This window comes from Cervus canadensis, chromosome 18, assembly GCF_019320065.1.
Source record: "Cervus canadensis isolate Bull #8, Minnesota chromosome 18, ASM1932006v1, whole genome shotgun sequence".
Lineage (NCBI taxonomy): Eukaryota > Metazoa > Chordata > Mammalia > Artiodactyla > Cervidae > Cervus > Cervus canadensis.
Genome location: NC_057403.1, coordinates 37,922,718 through 37,945,531, shown reverse-complemented (window position 1 = coordinate 37,945,531; position 22,814 = coordinate 37,922,718). Strand labels below are relative to the sequence as shown.

The 22,814-nt window shown below is 38.5% G+C and overlaps 1 protein-coding gene across 1 annotated transcript; it reads right to left on the bottom strand.

Moving 5' to 3' along the window:
- Positions 1 to 255: 255 nt before the first annotated feature.
- NAE1 (NEDD8 activating enzyme E1 subunit 1) lies at positions 256 to 22,271 on the bottom strand. Its single transcript, XM_043436790.1, has 20 exons — positions 22,127 to 22,271; positions 18,459 to 18,562; positions 18,310 to 18,370; positions 17,037 to 17,067; positions 16,173 to 16,244; positions 15,865 to 15,944; positions 15,187 to 15,296; positions 13,458 to 13,567; positions 12,203 to 12,265; positions 11,496 to 11,559; positions 11,094 to 11,185; positions 9,231 to 9,290; positions 9,007 to 9,140; positions 7,403 to 7,478; positions 7,123 to 7,162; positions 5,786 to 5,872; positions 4,990 to 5,082; positions 2,557 to 2,671; positions 2,419 to 2,468; positions 256 to 492 (listed from the first exon to the last, which is right to left on the bottom strand). Exons 1-20 carry the CDS (start codon positions 22,177 to 22,179, stop codon positions 383 to 385), a joined length of 1,605 nt encoding a protein of 534 aa, XP_043292725.1. The 5' UTR covers positions 22,180 to 22,271; the 3' UTR covers positions 256 to 382.
- Between the last annotated feature and the right edge of the window lie 543 nt (positions 22,272 to 22,814).

Genomic DNA, 22,814 nt, shown 5'->3' with positions numbered 1-22,814 from the left:
TTAGTTTTAGCAAATAGTGATGGGTACTAAGATCTCCACAGCTTAAATCTGCAACATGCCTTAAATTCATTATTTAAGCCTAAGGAAAAAGTATTTTACGCTGTTTCTAATGTTAACACATTTCTGTAAGTAACTTTGAAATAGCAAGCCAGAAATAATGAACTCAATTAGGAATGGATAACTTTTATTCTGAGAAAATTGTTTCCTTCCTCTCCACCTCAGCTCCCCATGCCCCCAAAGAACAAGATTACATTATTACAAATGAGAAAAATGTTTATTAAGGAAACAATTTAACAATTCTCCCCAGCAGAACTTGACAGACTAGGGCACAACCTGAAAACAATTACAGTTTCAGTCATTAACACACTACAGGGTACTTATTCTACAACTGAAAAGTTGCTGAAGTTTGTGACATGCCACTATAAATGTAAGTATTATTAAAAATTACAAATTGTTTGGTGATTATTTTGATAACCTCTTGAGCAGCAGCTCCTGCAAGGAAAAAGGAGAAAAGCAAATCTTTGAAAAAGGTAAATCTTAAAAATTATATAAATATAAAAATACTCAATTCTGTAAAGAAAACCTTTCCTTTCCAAAATCAAAGATGTTTAACAGTAATCCAAAACAGACATAACTTACTGAGTCATATCAAAACAAGGGACTATAAGCTTTTATAACTATGTTATTAAAGGAAATAAAAATTTTGTTCTATACATTCACACCTTGAAATAATATGCCATAGTTTAAAAGAAAGAAGTTTTTAAAATTATGGTGGTTTAAAAATATTGGCAAAATATATGCTGCAAGAAAAAGTCAAACAGTATTATAAATTACTGCTGTTTTTTAAAAAGGCTTTTTTAAAGACAGAAAAGATTCTCAAAGGATACCCTTCTGTTGCATTTGAATTTTACCCTGTGCATGTTTTAAAATAAAAAGGGGTTAAAGGAATATTTATAATTTGGAAAAGATCTATATTAAATACTGCTAGACTGCTTTACTCAGTAACAGTCTGAGGATATAGAGATAGTAACAAGTTTTAAAGTTACTGTTCAAACAACCTGGCTTCCCAGGTACCTGCAAGGCAGGAGACACAGGAGACTTGGGTTCTATCCCTGGGTCAGGAAGATCTGGACAAGCAAATGGCAACCCGCTCCAGTATTATTGCCTGGAAAATTCTATGGACAGAGGAGCCTGGCAGGCTATAGTCCATGGGGTCACAAAGAGTCAAACACAACTGGTACGCATGCACATTCAAAAAAAAAAAAAAAATAGAAAACAAAGAAGCAACAACAAAAAACAACTAAGAAAACAATTTTTCATCTTTTATAATCTGAAGCTTCTGCTTTCATATTCATTCATTCAATAAAATCAGACTCTGCTCTGTACCAGATACTGTCTTAGGCACTAGGGATACAGCAGGGAACAAAAGACAAAAATTCTTGTCCTCATGGATCTTATTTTTCAGTAGTGAGGGAGAGAGAATTTACAAACAAGGAAAATGTCAAGTGACTAGGAGCTAAGGAGAAAAAGCAAGGAGGGGGATGGATATGAGTGCAAGAGGAGGGACTATTTTAAATCAGGGAATCAGGAATGGCCTCACAGAGAAGATAATATTTAAACAAAGACCCCAAAGAAGTGACTTGTGCAGAATAATAATAGGATGCACGTGTTGTAGACCAAAGGCATGTACCCCAAATTTGTATGTTAAAGCCTTAACCCTCAATGTGACCATATTTGGAGATAGTCTTTGGGAGGTAATTAGGTAACTAAGGTCATGGGGAGGGGCCTTCTAAGAAGAGACACTAGAGAGCTTGTGTTCCACCCACCCTCACCTTCCTGCACAGAAAAGAGGTTATGGCACCCAGCAAGATGGTGACTGCCTACAAGCCATGAAGAGACAAACAGAGGCCTCACCAGAAACCAATTATACCGGCCCTGATCTCAAACTTCCAGACTCCAAGGAGTCTTATGAAAGAGAAGGTATTGTTGAGTTGGGTCATGAAAAGCAGGTAGATTTTAGACATGGAAGAAATAGGGAGATTTAGGGCAAATGGGTCCAGAGAGGGGTAAAGATTCAAGAAGCAGGAATCAAAGGGCATGTCTAGGGGGAAAGCAAGTAACTTGAAAAAAACAAGGAAAGAAAGGCTGGGTAAAACCAGAACACAGAATGAAGGACTCTGGATTTGTTTTCCAAGGACTACTATAGTGTATATGTGTGTACTGGCAGGTCAGAAGGTTCGTTAAGTGAGAGAAACAATCAGAGCTATGCCTCAGAAAGATTAATTGCGCTTCAGGACAGCAGTGGGAGAGATGGAAAGCAGGGAAACCAACTGTGCTACACTGACCTCCTAGGAAAACAAAACTTCACAACTGTACCATATAACAACAGGTGACAGTCTTCTCATCTCTGGAACTTACCCCCTAAGAATGCAGCAGTGGTGTGTGGTTCAGCAGCTCCGTATCGGCAGCTACAGGAAAGAATGGAGACAGGAACACAGATTAACCATATGACACAACAGTATTGTCTCTTAAATTCCCTAAAAAAAAAGTACTCACAATTCATGGACATAATCGTCTTTCACCATTACAGATAATCCATATTCCTGAAGGAAGCCAGTGAGACAAGACTTCAACTTTCCTATATCTTCTTCAACTTGATAGTTAGATACCCCTAAAATATATATATATATAAAAATTAATTTTCATTGAAATAAATACATGATTCAAAATTGTTGACTGCCTCTTCTATTTAATCCAGTTTTAGCTGTTTAGTCAAAACTATAAATCTGAAATAAGAACAAAAATAATGTAAAGTATGAGACCAATAACTGCAACTATCACAAACCTGTAACAATCAAAGAAACCATCTAAAAACCTATTAAACATTTGAGTTTCACAAATCTGCTTTGTTCAGTGCTCTATACCCAGTATCTAGAAGACTATCTGACACATAGTTGGTGCTCAGTAATTGTTTGATAGAATTGAATGAATGAGAAAGTAATGTCATATATATATATACACATACACACACACACACACCCCCTTTATAAAAATTCTGTTTATTACCCTTTCCAGGAGATTAAATGACACTAAGGACATAAAGCTATAATAATAAGTAACACTTATGGAGCATTAATAGACGCTGGACATTGTTTTAAATACCATCTATATATTACTTCATTTATTCCTCACAACAACCCTGTGAAATAGACACTATTATTATCTTCATTTTACAGATGGGAAAACTGAGGCACAGAGAGATCAGGTTATTTGCCTGAGTTACTCAGCTCATAAGTAGCAAAAGTGCAATATGAGCCCAGGCAGTTCTTAATGATCAAACTATGATGTCGCCAAAGGGAAGCTGTTGTTATTACTACTGGAAGGAAAAATGTAATTACCATAATATCCAGGTACTGTTAAATCCCTCTAGTTTAGCTTTTAACCCCTCTAGTTTAAAAACTATCATTATTCCTTGTCCTCAAAATAGTAGCATCTACCCTTTATTAAGTACTTATAAACAGCTAGGCAGTGTGTTAAGTGATTTTCATACATCATGTACCTAACCCTAACAATCTAACAACAGAGTAGTTATTATTGTCACCATTCCATACTGAGAGAACTGAGACTTGGAAGGAAATAGTGACTCACCCAAGATCAAGAAGACAAGAAGTGATTTGAACCTAGGTTTAATTCCAAAGTCAGCTCTATGTAATAGCTAATTTCCCAAGATGGCTCCCCAGTGAACACCTCTTCATGCCCTCATGTGGTCCCCCTTCCACTCAATCTAAGCTGCGAAGCCAACAGGACATAAGTGATGCTTAAAAGCCACGTCATAAAAAGCTCTGTACCATCGAGCTGGGTCTTTTGAACTGTTAACTCTGGGGAAGGCAGCCACTATGTCAGAAATCTCAAACTGCCATGCTGAATGGAAGCCCCAATGAGCCACGGGGTGAGAGGTGCCTGAGCAGCCCCCAGCAGTCCCAGATATCCTGCCTGAAGTGCCACACATGTGAGTGAGTACGTCTTCTTGGACGACTCCAGCCCCAAGTGTCCTGCACCTCCATTCTTGGATGACTCTAGCCCTAGGCATCATGCATCTCCATGGGATCCCCTTTCCCCAGTGAGAACTATCTAACTGAGCCCAGCCAATCCTCAAAGTCACAGACACAATAATGGATTGTTTTAAACTACTAAATTTGGGGATGGTCTGTTATGCAGAAGATAACAAAAAATACATTCTAAGCAAACAATACAAATAAAGCAGTACATTTATTTGGTGTTTTATTCTTTTTCCTTTTCTGGTAAGCTTGCTCATTAAGATTATAACTCATTGGGTATACTACATCAGCTGGGGCAACAGACTTTATGACACACCCAGAATGTGCTGCTATGCAATAATCCTGCACAATTAAAACTATCATCTTAATAAAGATGTCCTGGACAACTGAAGACCTTTGAGCATATGCCAATACCCCAATTACTACATTTATAGATAACAAAAAATAGCTACTGAGCAAAGAAATATCTTTAGAGTTCTGAGTTCAGAAGTCACTGGCATACTTGTGATTTTCCCATTCTACCAAATCAAACTCAGTGTGAATCTAATAAGTCAACTACAGAAACTAGCAGAAAAAAGTTTTATCCCATACGCAACCAACCAACAGTCCCCTGTAATAGTTCAGAATCAAATGCTGTTTGCAGTTGGTTACGTTTGGCCTCACTGAGATGACCCATGTGTAAACTGTTTACAGTGTGAATTCAAGCATTGTACTACTGTAAATACCCCAAGATCCCTTTAAGATTTCATTCCATTTAAGTATTTATTTAAGATTTTATTGGGAACTCCCTGGCAGTCCAATGGTTAGGATTTGGAGCTTTCACTGCTCTGGCCTGGGTTCAATCCCTGGTAGAATTAAGATCCCGCAAACCATGCTGTGAAGCCAAAAAAAATATTTTCACTGTTTTTGACAATTTAATTGCTATCCTTACCTGGATATCTACCATGCTGTTTATGAAATCTATCAACAGCCCGTAACATTAAGTATAATACTATCTCATTATCTGGATTGTCCATGCTGGAAACTGAAAGGAAAAACATTTCAGTATAATTTGGGTAATTCATGATTTAAAAACAAGGAAAAACTGAATTTACTATATACTCAAGTTCCAGAATACAAGGTAATTCTATCACGAAATTTAAATATTTTGTGATAATAAAATAGAAAATGATACATAATAGTAAAATAAAGGGAAACATTAAAATAAAACCCAGTGGTATTACAGATAGTTATGGTCACATAATCTCTTAATATAGTAGTAAAATGCTAAATTTAGCTCTTCTACATATAACACCACTTACTCAGTGACATAAATATGATTATATATAGATACATTAAGTTTTATAGGCTTCACTGATGGCTCAGATGGTAAAGAATCCAACTGCAATGTGGGAGACCTGGGTTCAATCCCTGGGTTGGGAAGACCCCCAGGAGGAGGGTATGGCAATCCACTCAAGTATTCTGGCCTGGAGAATCCCCATGGCAGAGGAGTCTGGTGGTCTACAGTCCATGGGGTCGCAGAGAGTCAGACACAAGAGTCTGACACAACTGAGCGACTAAGCACCACACAGCACATTGAGTTTTATATTTTGAAATTACAACCACTTGGACAGGCTTATAGAATAAAATTTAGAGTATAAATATTTATATTATCCTTTATATTATCATCATACACTCTTATCATATCCTTAAAATTAATAACCTAGCATCAAAAGGTTATTACTCACTAATTTCATCCCTGTTAACTGTATCCAAGCTGTATTCTTCAGCTAAGGATCGACATCTCACCACTCGAAGAAATGCTGAATTGCTGCCTGAACACAGGAAAGGTATGATGGAAATAAATGGTTAAGATACACTAATATCCTGATTAAGAACAGAAAATTTTGTGTATCCTCTTTACAGACAGAGAAATATGAAGAAGTGGCTCTAATGTTAGCAGAAATGGCACTACAACACAAGCCATCTTAAATTCATGTTCTTGGCGTTACAATCAGTTCAGCACTGAGTACGTGGGTGACGGTACTTGTCTGAGCCTCAGTTTTCATTTGTAAAATAGAAATATATTTTTAAACTTTGAGTTGTTCTGTGGATGAGAATGGCAACTATATAAAGTATATACCGAGCAGAAAGCCTGACAGGGCTCAATGAACAGTAATTTTTATTATTATTCTCGATAAGCAGTCCTGAAGGAGAGTGGTATATATAGTGTGCTCTAAGTATATGTTAAGGCTTTAAAAACAAAAAACTTTGTATTATGGGAATTTTCAAACATATTCCAGTAGAGAGACCAAAATAATACCAAATACCTTCAAATACTCTCAAATACCCAGTATCCAGCTTTTAATCTGGTATCATATAATGTAGTAGAACAAACACTAATGCATAAACAAGGTGCAAGATTAGTAGTGGAACAAAACATTAAATCTAAGCCTAAACAAACATTGCTGAAGAATCTTAAAATGGATAATTTGGATACATATATTTTAAGAATGGGTAACACACAAAACATGCTTTTCCAGAAACGAGAGGTCATAGCTACAGGGAAAAATTCTCAGATGGCATATGAAACAGACTTTATTATTCTTAAACTAACTCTTAAATACTCTGGGCCTACTCAAGAGTTATCAAAAAGACCCCAGGAGCCTAGCCACTCTGAAACTAAATGGCAAAATTCCTAATTCTATCACAGTCTGATCAAATACTGATCAAAATTAGTATTTAAGCCAATCCTGTCAATGTACATGTGACTCAAGACTTGATACCCAAACTCTTCAGATAAGACTGTTCCAAGTTAGTTAAAATTAATAAGCAGAAAACAATTCTGCACTACTGATAATTTTCAATGTATCGATATAGATATGATCTGTCTCTGACCAGTCTTAGAATACCCTCTCCTTTCATTATGAGAGAGAGAAAAAAACCTTACCCAATAATTACCTATATCGATACCACTGAGACCATGGAAAAATTTTAATTTCAACGATTTAAAATTGCTGGGAACATTTTCCATGTCACATTTTTTATCAAACAAAATAAGGAAATTTAAGTCAAGGTGACTTACAGAGTAATTTTAATTCTTTCTCTGAAATGGACTCTGGTGCCTGTAAAGAGATAAATGCAGATTTTGCTCCAGTGTAAAAGAAGATCAACAGAGGGTGCAGCACAAAGCCAGTCACTATGACAGGCCTTCTCATTAGGCAGGCGAGTGAAAGACCCTCTGCAGACGGTCTGAGCCAGTGCCACACCCTCTCTCTGAGCCCTTCCTGGCTGGGTTTATGCAATGCAATCTGGCCCATGTGGAGCTGCACTGTCTGCTAAAGGCACTGCGCCCAGCAGCTTACCTGGCCTACAGACTGAAGCAATTTGGCAACATGATTACCCACAGCAGCAGCATCTTTCTTTGCTTTTTCACGGTAACTGGAAAAGAACAACAAAAAACTATTAACAAATATTTAAATTGCCAGATTTAAATATCACCATGAAGCAAACAAAAAAATGTCTTTCCCTTTCATAAAAAAAATACTGATCTGGCAACATTATGAAATGTGACAATGCCATGGAAATGCTACCGGTAGCACCTGTTAGTGGGTGGTGATGGACTCTGGGACTTCACTAATACCTAGGCTCTCTGAGTAATTAACGGCACCTAACTTAAAACCTGCCCTCCTGGAGAAGTCCATGACCCATGCTCCTCTGATAGAGGACCTAACAAAATGTTCTGCAAAAGAACATGCTTAAGCTCCCTCGTGGCTCAGATGATAAAGAGTCTGCCTGCAATGCGGGAGACCGGGGTTCAATCCCTGGCTTGGGAAGATACCCTGGAGAAGGAAATGGCAATCCACTCCAGTATTCTTGCCTGGAGAATTCCATAGATGCAGGAGCCTGGCAGGCTTCAGTCCATGAGGTTGCAAAGAGTCGGACACGACTGAGAGACTTCACTTTCACTTTTCCAATCTCCTTGAAGTCGAGTCCAAGGAAAGTTAAACCCTTCAAAACCAGCCATCTAGCAAATGCATGTAAAACTTGAGATGGTCACCCTTAGAGATGATCAGCATTAAGCTGATCACCTCTGATATGAGGTCATACTTCTTTCTCTCATCTGACTTTTCCCAAGTTTTAAGTAGTTGAACTTTTAGGCTAGGGCAACAAAGATTTGTTAAGAGAATGACTGAGATGAAGAGTGCAATCTGTTTATGGAATAGAGACCTTCTCTGTGTGACATTATCTGGCCCTTGAAGAAGCCAGGCCAGTGGCCCTGCATTTATCCGCAGCATGCCCAAAGATACACAAGGGTAATATCTATTGAGACCCATCCTTATGACAGTGGATAGCACATGTCTGTCTATAGTCATGAACTCTTTAAATTATGAAACATTAATGACAAAAAATTTATCAAAAACTAAAATCTTGAAAGCTTTAAATTACAGATAAAAGAGTATAGGGCCATGGTTATGAGTACAGATCTGGGTTTCATGAATTCAAATCCTGGTTTTACCATTTACCAGTTGTCCTGCCCTGAATAAATTCTCTCTTCTATGCCTTAGTTTCCTCACCTGTAAAATTGGGACAATAACAGTATCTCTCTCATAGGATTTTTGTGAATATTAAATTAGTTAATACATAGAACAGTTCATAGCACAGAGTTAAGTGTTCAAATGTTAGGCTTTATCTTGAAATATGCAAGAAAAAGTCTGATGCCCAGAAAGCAAGTGGGAACTCTCTATACTTTCTCCCCAATTTTGCTGTGAACCTAAAATTATTCTTAAAAATAAAATAAATTTTTAAAAACATCTGCCCTCTAAGTTTTTTAGCTTATTTTTAAAGCAATGAGATTATAACAAACTTTCATTTGATTTCTGATTTCTGGTAGACTGATAAAACATGTTCTTCTCTAAAATAAACAGATTGATTTTTCTCTTACATAGCTTAAAGACAGGTGACTTACACATTTTGAAGTTTTATATATTTGCCTGAATCTGCAATCATATCAGGAATTGTGCCTCGAACAGGTAGATTTCCTTGACCCTCTTTGGCCACAAATTCCTTTAAGGCACGAGCTAAAATCCAAAATGTCGGAGTCTAAAAAAAAGAAGAAAAAATTTTCTATTAACTGACATTTTAATATGACCTGAAGGTTAAGGGGCACTAATTTTACTTTTTTGTTGTTACCTGTTTGGTGATATTTGTGCAGCGATCATCATTAAATATATCTTCAATACTGCTTGGGATCTAATAAAGGAACACAAAACATTTACCTATACTAAGAATTTGCCCACCTTTATTTTAACTGTAATCTTCCAAACAAGTTCAAATACAAACTTCTGATTTGTTTGGACTTTTATTCAGAATTATCACCAGATGGAGATTTGTTGGGGAAAGAGAGAACGGAAGAAAGTCCCCTCCTGCCCACTCAGGTTAGCATTTAAAGACTGACCTATATTCTTACATCATATATGGAGTGAAGATGGAGCCTAAGTAAATCTTTTTACAGTTATATTTGAGGACAGAATGAAGAAAACAGACATTAATCCCAAGCTAGATTTGTAATCCTTCATGTTGTTTCAGCTTGTAAAAAATCTGAAACCTGTATACCCTAACTAGTGATGGTGGAAGGAGACAAGCACTCTGAAAAAAGCAAGACAGTTAAATTAAGAACTTTTAATGCAAGCAAGAATATCATGTTATAAAAACTATAGAAATTGTAGGCTTTGGTTCTACTGTTATGTGGAAAAAAGAAATTTCTTACTGGAAACTCCTAACTGGTCTCCCTGCTTCCACTCCCAGTAGTCTTTTGTCCTCAAAAGAGCCAGAATAACATTTTTAGAAATATAAATCAGGTCACTTCATTCCTCTGCTCAAAACACTTCAGTGGCCTGCACTGCCTTTATGATGGGGCCCTTTCTGCCTCTCCAAACTTAAATTCCTCCCACCACCTTCCCCCTTGTTCACTTCGTTCCAATCACAGCGGCTTTCATACCCATCCTTGAACAAACGCCAGGCGTCATCCCACTTCTGGGCCTTTGTACTTGTGCTTCCTCAGCCTGAAAAGCTCTCCTTCCAGACCTCTGCATGTCACACCTCACTTAGGCTTCTGCTTAAACACATCTCCTTCAAGTCTCCCTGGTCCTTCCCCTCATGCTCTACCCCTTTGTTCTGCTCTAATTTTGTTCATAGCACCCTAGTACATATGTCTGTTTGCTTAGCTCACTGTCCCCCAACCACAGAACCTTGTTTGTTTTTTTTCAATTGGGGTAAATTATACATTCAGTGAAATGTATAAATCTTAAATGACAATCTGATGCTTTCTTGTAACTATACATATACTTTTAACCATCACTCCAATTGAGACATTAGAAAATTTCCATCACCCCAGAAAACTGTGTGATTCACAGAGCACATACTTTTAATCACTCAGCAACACTACCTCACTGTCTCCAGAAAGTATGCAATAACACCTTAAGTGCTTTCCTAACTTGAAAGGCAGCGTGTTTTGCTGTTTTAAACTATAAGAAAATTCTAACTTAAACTATCAATTGTGTTATTCCAAAGTTCCCCAAAACTTCACTGGTCAGACTTCAACAATAAAGTCCTCAAAGTAATTTTTAAGGTATATGATGTCATTAAGAACATCTTCCAATGTATTCAAATAATTACTGTTAGAAGCAAATGCAAAAAAATAAAAGCAAATGCAGAGTAAGATTTAATTTTTCAGGCAACACTATTTGGACCAGCAAAACAACACTTTCATTATATAATTCCTACCCCTAAACCCTTACTACTCACAAATCCTGTACTTCAAACAATATATTATGTAAATCACTACGTAGATATTATATGCTGAAGCACTGACGTCCATTTTAACAAGGACAATACAGAATCCAATAAAAGAAGATTAAAGCTATATTATAATATTAATTTCTAACCAACTATACAATGTAAGAAATATTAAATTAAACCTAAAATCAACTATTTCACCTATGAGGACTTCAGAAAACAGCTTTCATTGGTGAATAATTCAGTAGCTCTTAATACCTGAGTTGTATTTAGTGCTGTATTCACATTTTTAATAGCTTCTTCAAAATTCTCTTCATCTTCTGGAGCCCCATTTTCATTCTTTAAAATTCCTATTAAAATAGAAACTGATTATTAGCAAAGGACAGCCCTTTTCTTTTCATTCCTTCTCTTTCCCCAACATTAAGGAAATAACCTTGTCAGATTCCAAAGGGAGGATTGGATACTGAACCTTAAGAAGGAATACAGCTTATTATTAGTCATTCTTAAAATTACACAAGGAGTGGCTCCTTAACCTCCCCTGAGGAAAATAAAAGCTCAGGATGGCATCATTCAACAAAAGTGCTGACAGAAATCCAGTAAAATTAGCTTCAAGCAATCTTTTTTAAACTTTATATGAGGTTTAATCAAATCCCAAATTACCTTGTCTAATCAAATCTCTGAAGTCTTCTTTTTCTTTATACGTTTTAGGTATTCGTCCATTGGTCTAAATTGGGTTAAATAAATTTAAATATAGTTGTAAAAACTCAAGATATGGAAATTAAAAGTCCAGTTCCCCCCATTTTCCCATCCACATGAGACTGCATCAGCAAATTGATACCTCAGTGAAACCAGCTGACTTGATAAAAAACGAAAAGTGTGGGCCATTTCTCTACATTCATTCCTCACTGCCAGTTTCAGAAAGACATTTGTTCAAATTTCATTTTGTTAATAAAAATGTCAGTATCAAAAGAGAAAATGCTAGATTCAAACTGAAAAACACCCACCTTTCCTATAACCCCACAAGGAAAAAATATCAGTCTCCCATCCCCTCCAATGAAATTCTTTTTAATAAACTGAAAAAATACAGTCACATATGGAATGTCCTTTCTCAAAAAAGGAAATACTGGGACTTCCCTGCTGGTCCAGTGGTTAAGAATCCGCCTTCCAATGCAGGGGATGTGGGTTCAATCCCTGGTCAGGGAACTAAGATCTCACATGCCGTGGGACAACTAAGCCCACGCCACAGCTAGAGAAGCCTGTGTATAAGCAACAAGAAGTCCTGTGTGCCAACAAAGATCCCACATGCCACAACTAATACCCAACACGGTCAAATAAATAAATCTTAGAAAAAAAAAAGAAGGACATACTTCACTATACCACTGTGCTAAGTATTTAGCTACGATCACAATCCATGGAGTGTGGCTATGGTCCTAAAAATAAAACAATCAAAGAAAATGTCAGTATTAGTTAACATTTATTTTTCACTACACCATATCATTTTCAATTCAACAATATTTTACACAATTATTCCACCATGTTTGCATCTCTCAGTATATGTGGAATAATGAATGGAGGAAAAATGAGCTGGGTTAATAAAAATTGCTTAACAAAAAAAAAAAAAAAATTGCTTAACAAAGCTTTTCGAGGCAGTGTCCAATTTAATCCTAGTAAGGCAGGTATATACTACAACTGTCCCCTTTTAGCATTCAGAAAACAGCCTCAGAGACTGCCACTCAGAAATAAAGCTCAGGTAGAGCTTCCCTGATAGCTCAGTTGGTAAAGAATCCGCCTGCAATACAGGAGACCCTGGTTCAATTCCTAGGTTGGGAAGATCCCCTAGACAAGGGGTAGGCTACCCACTCCAGTATTCCTGCCTTGAGAATTCCATGGCCTGTATCGTCCATGGGACTGCAAAGAGTCAGACATGACCGAGCGACTTTCACTTTCACATCTTGATTTCAGACAACAAGCCTAGACTAAGGACAAGGGATCTTTTCTGTGTTTGCTGATGAGGCAAATACCTGCATTTTAATTAATGTGTAGGTAGGAAAATACATATATATGCCTTAAATTACATGGCCTGTTATAAATATCATTATTTCTATAATGAAATATGCAGTTGCCTTGGTAATTCTCAAACTCCAAAAATAAGTTTCAACAGGAGTCAATTTCAACAAACACCCACCTCACATTCAAACTATTTTAAAAAGTACATCTCTTTGTTTAGGAGAAAAGAACCAAGAAGAGGGCTTCTGGGACATGTCAGTGTCCAATCCCGTGGTTAGGACTCCATGCTTCCACTGCCGGGGCACAGGTTCAGCCCTTGGCCAGAGAACTAAGATCCTACGTGCGGCAGGGCAGGCAAACACACACACACCCGCACACACAGAGTCCAATTTCTCAACCTGAGTGTTGATTACACAGATGTGTTCAGTTAATGTCCTTTTCTTCAATAAAAAAGTTTTTAAATTTGGGGGAAAGATAGATTTATTTAAAATAAATCAGGTACAATGTTGTTACTGTGTGAGGTTTATATTTTCTCACTTTGTAATTCAAAAACCTTAGGTTTAAAAAAAAGGTTTTCAGTATACTTATAAATGAAAAGTCACACACACTACCAACCTTTTTTTCCATATGATCCAAATCATAAGACTGAAAATGTTCTCTCAGTTCAGGAAATGGCTTATCCAGTCGTAGATCCTCTAACGCATTATCTGGATGAGATTCTATTACTGTGAACCAAATAATCCCGAAAGATAAACTTATTTCCTTAGCAGTATTGCTGGCAACATCTATACTACAGGAACTTAGGAAATCTGGAATTTTTAAATGGACATAGGGCCTACAGGTTTTTCTCATTGTTTTGTTCATTACTGAGTTTAATTTACATATACATATAAACATATTTTACTAAACGCACAAATGATAAGTGGACTACAGTATTAATAAAAATAAAACCAAGAGTCCTTTAGTGCAGAATTTTCTTGTTATTGTAATTGGAAAAGATGAAAATGTGTTCAGATGGCACCCAAAAACCTACCCTTCTTCCTCCTGTGGTTTTCAACAGACAGCATCACCATGTACCTATACCTCTTCCTTAGGAATGTGATGGTCTTCCCTGATGTCGAGCGTCCATGGCCCAGTTATCTGTCATTCCCCACATCCTGATGTCACTTCGTACATAGCCCTCCATATAGGAGAGTACGGGGAAGTGTGTCATTTCAGTAAGTGTTTAGAGCGAGGCTCAGTGCTGTCACTTGCTAGTTGTGTGACCTTAGGCAAATAACTTAATTTCTCTATGCCTCAGCATCCTTATCTGTAAAAAGCAGATACAATAGTATCTACTTTATAAGGATTTGGGAAAGAGTAAATGAAATAACCCACATGAAGGCCAGCACACAGCTAGCAAGCTTAACCTTCTCTATCGTCTCTCCCCTCTTCCCTAGCCTCAGAACATCTGCCCTCAATCAAGGACGCTCTCTCTGTCTCTGTCTCTCTCTTTCTCAGACCTAGACCACTGAAAATCTCCTAAAAGCAATCCTTGCCTCCAGCCTTTGTCCCTCCAAACCCATTCATTCTCCACCGGGCTTCAGAGTGACCCATTTAAAACAAAATGTTTACCTTATCACTCTTCCCGCAACTCTTAAATGACCCAGCCCCACTGCCAAAAGCTTATCCCCAAAAGCCACTCCCCAGCTTCCCAAGCAGACATCACTCTTCAGTGATGACTATCACTGCACTAACAGACGACCTGGCTTACAGCAATGCATGAGTCCTGAGTGAAAATCTTACAATGATTTAAGATCAAAATTGTGTAAGTAAGGAACTTGAGTTGATGCAAGCCTGCCTTTGAATGACTTTAGTCTCCTACTAACAGCTTCCTTGGAACAGTAGTTAATCAAATGCCTTGATTGTTGTGTGGAATTACACCTGAACTGGGGGAGCCTGAGGCCTATGTAAGAATAGAATAGAAAACTGGTGGGGAAAAGGTAGTGTAACCTCTCTGTATCAGTGTGACCCACATACCGTGGCTCTTGCCTGTGCCAGTCATATATGCCCTATGTAGGTTAAGAGGCAAAAAAAGCTAGGTACATGCATAGCTGCCAGGCCTTCTAATAAAATGAAGAAGCTGTACCTATTTTATCTCCTGCTTTGTATTCTTCTATAATGCTTAGTAAAGGAAATAGGAAGATTAAAGCCTACTGATTCTGATTAGCACTTTAAACCTGTAACCAGAGTTGTGCTGCTATAAATTAACTTTGTGATTTCAAACTGACTTTCTAAATTATCAAGTTCCTAAAATTACAGCTAAAACAACCAACAGGAAGCCCCATATGTGCAACAATTTTACCTGGATGTTCTTTTATAATGATCCTCATATAACCAACTAGTCCATATGTCCTACAGATCAGAAGAGGGATTTGGGAATTCCAGAGGACATCTGCTAAACGTAGTAATGTACTGTAAAAGAAGGCATAATAGACACGAACATAAACAAATGGATATATGCCCAACATGAAAATGCCTTAAAATGAAGCAACTTCCTTACTAAATAATAAATGCAAAGATATATCTATTGCATTTACATAAACAGCATATTTACATAAAGATAGGCTGAAAACCAAGCAATTCCACAAGGCAGCAGTTTCAAAGTAAGTATATCTTTTGGACTAGAGAGATATGAAAGCCTTGTCTTTTGTATTAGGGAGAATGTTGCTGAAAAACATTTCTATAATAAAGAAGAAAATATTTATAAAACCTATTTATCTATCCTCAAGCACTCCCTATAATTAATTGGTTTTTTTTTCCACTAAAAAAATAACCAGTGTTCAATTTAACTGTTCTAAGTTTCACATCTCAGTGTTTTTCTCTTCTTTATCTTTTTAATGCTGGAGATTTTATTAGACCACTTCTAATTAAAGGTTTCCATGGAATTGAAGAATTTAAAGACTATAGACTCTGCAGAGAAAACAAACTATGCAAATCTAATAAGAGGTTAAAATAAAAACAAATTAACTTAAACATTTACCTTTCAGAAAGCTGAGTTGTAACCACAACGGTAAACCTACAGAAAAATGAAGGATCGTTGTCTAGAAGGTTTTCTGGACTCTAAATAGGACAGGGGAAAGAAAATCCAACAATTTCACAATCATATTAAACATGACAGAAATGGTTAAGCTTTTTTAGAACAAGTGAGGCAAATGCTAGACTCCAATGTTAAAATAATTCAACTTTCAACATAAAAATACAAAGATTAAAAATTCTAAATTCCTAGGGCTCCGAATTACTAAAAAATTATATTTCTGTACAGAAATAATAACATATATACATATATACCTCTTCCACAAAACTCCCAGAGACATCATTATTTAATTCTTGTAAGAATTCCATGGCAGCTTGAGCTCGGTTCTTTAAAAAACAAAGCATTTGACTTCAATTAGAAAAAAATTTGGTTAAAATGTTACTCCCTAATTTACAGATCAGGCAAACAGACTGTAAAACAACCCAAATTCCATGTATAGATATGAAACGTCTGCTTTTCATAGTGTTTAAAAACTGAGATTAAACCATAATATTATTTAAAACAGAGCTAAACCATCATTATTCAGAATTCTTACATGACTACATGATTTGCACTCTACTTTTCTGATTAGACAAATGACCAGAAAACTCTGGGTAGCAGGCAGGGATATTCTAAGTCATGTTTAGACGTATGCTAATCTTCCACATTTACAATCCTGTATAAGAGAGGTCAGTCATTAAGGAAACTACATACATAATACTATATAATACATTATGTAGTACATAATATACATAAGTTGACCAATATGGTTTTGTAAGATTTTTAATATAAAATACAAAAATAAGACACATTCTAACTCTTGCAAAAATCTTAACCAAATACCCCAACTTCTGACCATTAACATTACTCAGTATTTATCTTTAATACAGGATACAATCTAAAACTTCTAAGTTCTTAAACTTCCAAGCACATAAACCTTTATAAGAGCAGAAAGAAATGAGATAATTAACTTTTTTCTCAGAGAAATAATAAGATCTTTTTTAAAAACAGGTTATAATGATTTTAATACAATTTAACAGTTAACCTCTTTCAAAGTAAAGCTTTTCAAGCAATCAAAACATAGTGACATCACTAGATGTTCAAATACAACTATATTCTATTACAAACTGATTTTTTACCTTGCCAATACTGCTTCTCTGAAGGAAAAAACTAAAATAGAATAAAAAAAAATTTTAATGGCTTCTTTGACTATAAAGGGAAGGTTATGTGTAATACCCTGTGCACTTCATTCATAGTTTAAAACAAACTATATTTTAATTTTAGACTGTAATAGACTTCCTAGAGGAAGAAAGCTGAGTGAAAACTTATAATCAAAGACAGGCTAATAAATCAATGTTTCCCAAAGTGTGTGCCATAGAATATGGATTTCATAGCATTTCAAATGTTGAAATGCTCTGAGAAAACAGGGTTCCCTGGCTTTAAAAAGTTTGGGAAATACCATGTGTTATATCCTCTCTTGGAAATTAACAGTATACATAATACACAATATTTAAAATCTTATACTAAGGAAATATTTTATAATTTGACCATGGAATCCATATGCCCGTTTAACAGCTATAAACATTTCCTAGAATCAAAGTTCCACAGACCCACCCTTGGGAAATGCCAGACTGAACAGTCTACTCTTGCAGGTAACTATAACAGATTTATTCAGGCTTCCTCCCACACATACCCTTATCATGTCCTAAGGCCCAGATCTGAGAGTCAGGGTACTCTCAGAGTCAGGGTACTCTACCCAATGAAAGGATAACCAAGCTCAATATGAACCAAAATCTGATTTCCCTTGTATTTACTCATTGTTGATTTTTGACAAATATAAGAGAACCCAGACTCCAAGTTCCTGAAAAGGGAACCCTGAAATACAAATTTGGGAATGCCCTGACAGTCTATATATGATCATCCTTAAAGAATGATATACAAGCCAACTTTAAAATGGCATTTTTATAGAGACAATATAGTGTAGAAGGAGATATACCTGGACCAAGCTTAGAAGACACCACAAATAAAAGGCAGTTTTTATTATTCTTATAATCCCAAAATATAATTACTGTTAATTACATACAAATACCTAGGAATCAAGGCAAGGACTTAGGAAGGACACAGATTTCACAAATTAAGGAATAACGACTACTCTTTGCATTAATAACATCAATAAAGACAGTAATGATGACTACCTTTTACTAACAGCCTATTTGCCAGACACCTTGCTAGCACTTTACCTATATTAACTCACTCAATCCTTGCCGTAATCCTAAACGCAGCGTTGACTTGACTTTCCACCTGAAAGTCAAGTCACCCTGACTAAGGAGGTGAAGCTGGGATTTAGGCCTTGCTCTCCATGACAATGCACTACCTTCCCTAATGCATGTATTTGAAAAGAACAGAACATACTTATTTCCAGCATCTTCTCCGCTGACCTGATTTCCATCAATAATTGTAAATGAACCGATACCTGGGAAACAAAACAGAGTCCGTCAAGAACATATGTTTCCAGTTAAAAACCTTAAAGAAGTAAATTTACAACCACAAAATTATCATACCTGGTAGCACCAAATTTTTAAGGATTTCAGTTCCTGTGGCTGTTGCGTTTATTAGGCAAACATGAGCAGATTCTAGAGCCTCCTGGCCGTGATCACCCCACAATCTACAAAAGAAGACACAAATTTAACATTTTAAAAACTTCCATGAAAATACAACTTTATTTGAAGGGTGATCGTTAAAGTGTTCTTGCATCGAATAACTGATGTGACCAGCACGGCACACATGTGAGACAGGAACAGCAGGAGGTGTTAGGGGAACCACACAGCTGAGTAACCTGAGACTTAGCTTGAGCCTGTCATGGTTAAAGGCGGGGTCAAATTAGAACTAGACACTTGGGTCTTTCAGCTCTTAGTCCATTACTCTTTTCAAGTCAGGTAACTTACAGAACAGAAAGTCTTTATATTCATTAACATTACAGAAGTACCTTAGATTTAAAACCTATTATTCTCTGTTGTTATTAAAACCTATTATTCTCAGAAGGCTGAGTGCCGAAGAATTGGTGCTTTTGAACTGTGGTGTTGGAGAAGACTCTTGAGTGTCCCTTGGACTGCAAGGAGATCAAACCAGTCAATCCTAAAGGAAATCAATCCTGAATATTCACTGGAAGGGCTGATGCTGAAGCTCCAATACTTTGGCCACCTGTAAAGAGCCAACTCATTGGAAAAGACCCTGATGCTGGCAAAGACTGAAGGTAGGAGGAGAAGGGGACGACAGAGAATGAGATGGTTGGATGGCATCACTGACTCAATGGACTGGAGTTTGAGCAAGCTCCGGGAGATGGTGAACGACAGAGAAGCCTAGTGTGCTGCAGTCCATGGGGTCGCAAAGAGTCAGACACAACTGAGTGACTGACAACATTCTCTATTTTGGGTTTCCCAGGTGGCTCAATGGGTAAAGAATATGCCTGCAAGGCACGAGACTCGGGAGACACAGGTTCGATCCCTGGGTCGCAAAGATTCCCTGGAAGAGTACATGGCAACCCACTCCAGTATTCTTGCCTGGAGAATCCCATGGACAGAGGAGCCTGGAGGGTTACAGTCCACAGGGTTGCAAAGAGTCGGACATGACTGAAGCGACTGAGCACACATGCACCCTCTAGTTTATTTCTCCGTAAGTTACAGGGATCCAGTATAATTTAAGATCTTGACATAAGACTGATCCACCATGACATTTTCAAGAGTGAGAAAAGCTTTACCAAGAAAACTGAAGTACCATCTTGAAAAGCCTTCACACTGACTTCTACAGGAGTCCTTTAAAATGTTATTCCCAATTCTAACAGTATGACGCGTAAATGCATGTATTAACAAACAAAAAGATCTAATAAGGATTAGAAATGTGTTATAACCTGAAATATATGTTACATCTTGTCACACCAGCATATCATTAACAGGGCAAGATATGTGACCAAACAGGCATCATGACAGCCAGGCTAACATAGCTGCCTTTGCCCAGAAAGTCTAATGTATCTTTTCTTGCAAGTATAGGAAATACAGGGGAAGCCCAAATCATTAGAAAAATGTCATAGCTTGGAGGACTGAGAGACTTTAAGCTGCTTCCTGTCCGTTGTCTAAAGCAGATCCTTTTCTATTATGTAGCCTGTACGTCCTCCAGAGCAAATCACAACGATAACTGCCTCATCTGGTGTTTTATCTGCTGAACATCCATCTCTCCATTCCACTCTAAGTTCTGTAAGGGCACAAACCACTCCCTATGTTCACCACTGAAGCCCCAGAGCTTGACACAGTGCCTTGCCCGGGATAAATAATCATTGAATAGCTGTCAAATGCATGGAGGATGAGTCTAGAAGAACCAGATAGACTGGAAACCTGTTTTTTTCCTATGAAAGTATGGCACACAGAAGACACTTGGCATATTTGGTTGGTGGATACTTGGGTAGCTAGAGAAAGAGCCTAAGAGAATATTGGTGTATCTCTAGGTAATACGTTTCAAGAAATGGCCCAAACGAAAATCAATCCTCTCCGTTCTCTTGCTGGCTAAGGAAGGCAGGGCGGGCTGACTGCTAGCTGGCGGCACAATCTTGCTTGTAACTGCTTCCCTCTGACACTTCAAAACCAATAAATAGTTCTCACTGTTTGTTCCTTAAATGGACTGGATTCAGCAAAAACTCTTTTGTCACAGTTACTTAGTAATCTAAAATATTTTATCAGCTCTGTCATGTATGGTTACCTCTGCTTCAAAACACAAGGATCTCCAAGCATTTACAAGAGAACACAAGCTGGTTACTGTCTCTACCACCTTGCTTCTTTCCCCAGAAACTTTCCTTTCCCCTTCCCCAGGGAGCAGACAGTACCAGCTCTGGAAAAGCCAGAAGGTCTCCAGTTTACATCTTGGTTCAAACACATGGGAGACTCAGAGCAGGTTATCAAACTTTTAAAATTCAGCTTTCCCATCTATAAAGCAGACAGAATATCTGCCTTCAAGACTGCTCTCACAATTGAGTGCATAAAGCCCCTAACAGCACTAAGCCAGAGGTGTAAACGAGTTCCAGTCCTTAGGGACATACTGGAGCTTCTGGCTTGTGGGTCTTCAGAAAGGAGAGGGGCCACATAGTTGTTCTATTTCTGCTGCCTTTGGTGGTGGTTTAGTCTCTAAGTCACGTCTGACTCTTTTGTGATCCCAGAGATGACAGTCCGCCAGGCTTCTCTGTCCATGGGATTTCCCAGGCAAGAATATTGGAATTGGTTGTCATTTCCTTCTCCAGGGGATCTTCTCAATGCCGGGATGAAACCCACATCTCCTGCCTTGTAGATGGTCTCCTGCATTGCAGGTGAATGTTTTACCACTGAGCCACCATGGAAGCCCTTTAACCACATAGAAAATACTCAAGAAATAAGGAATGGGGAGTGTTAGGAGAAAAGGCATGGGAGGGGAAGTAGTCAAGGACTAGCCCGATGGCTTAGACCTGCAGTCCATTAAGTAGATATCCATTAGTCCATTAGCCACATGTGGCTACTGGGCACTAGAAATAAGGCTAGTCCAATTTGAGATGCACCAGAAGTGTAAAATGTTGGATTCTGATGACAGAATGAAAAAATGGTAAAATATCTCTAATAACTTTTTATCTGATTATGCGTTGAAATAGTAATATTTTGCACATACTGGGTTAAGCAAAATAAACTGAATTATTAAAATTATTTTTACCTGTTTCTTTTTCCTTTTTTAATGTGACTACAAATATAAATATTATATATTATATACATATACACACATGTATAACTACGTATGTGGTTCACATGAGACTGGCATTATATTTCTACTGGACAGCGCCGGCTTAGAACAATACCTAACATTCCGTGCTGCCCTCGGCGGCCGAGATGGGGTAGTCCCGAGCCCCTCATTCCGCAAAACCAGCAGCACAGCGAGGCGGAACCGGCAGCCGCCGCGATGACTCGGCGGACGCTGGGGGCGGTGCACCTCGACCTGCACACCGCGTGGCGAGCGGGCGGGCGCGCCCCTCGGGGAAGGCGAGTGCCGGCCCCCGAGAAGCACCGGGGCCCCAGGCCGGAACCCTGAGCACGGGACGCACGGCCCGGCCCAGCCCGGCGGGAGGCCCGAGAGAGGCCCAACCGCGCCGCCCGCTCGCTTAGGCCCGGCCCGGATGCAGAGGAACCCGCTGGCCCGCCCGAACCGGTGAGCCCTGGCTCACCTCAGCTGCCGGTCGTACTTCTGCTCCTTAAGCAGCTTCCCCGGCTGCGCCATGGCCGCGCCCGCCCCACGGAGAACCGCCGGGCCACTACCGAAAACTGCCACCACCTCCGCGAGCGCGCAAGCGCACTGAGCGCCCCTTTGCCGCTGCCGTCTCCTGCGCGCGGCCGGCAGGGGGCGCCTCCACCGCACTGCGCACGCGTCGCCGGTACACCCGGGCGTCTGCGGCCAAAGCTCAGGAATGGGTCTAGTGACCACGGGGGCGGTGGTCGCGCCTTACCCGTGCAGCAGTCCTTCTGGTCGACCAATCCGTGACTTTGCACGCTCGGTAGTTGTGGGGAACTTGGGCTTTGGAACCAGGCAGATTTATATTTTCACCACTCATTGGTTGTGAAATATGCTCTTTACCTCTCAAATCCTCAGTTTTTTCTATGTCATGGGGATAAATGAACCTCTGTCACAGAGTTCTGTTAACCTTAAGTGAGATTTTGAACACACAGGACTCACAAAAAAATCCTGTCGGAAGAAGAACTTTCATTATTATGTTCATTATTATTCACCCATTTCTTCCATCTTCTCAGACAAGAAGCCCACAGTGAGCGCCTATTTCCAACCACAAAGCTAGCTGCTCCTGGCTTCACATGCGAAGAGGAGTAAGTCCAGGACTCGGTTCTTGGGGAGTTCACTGT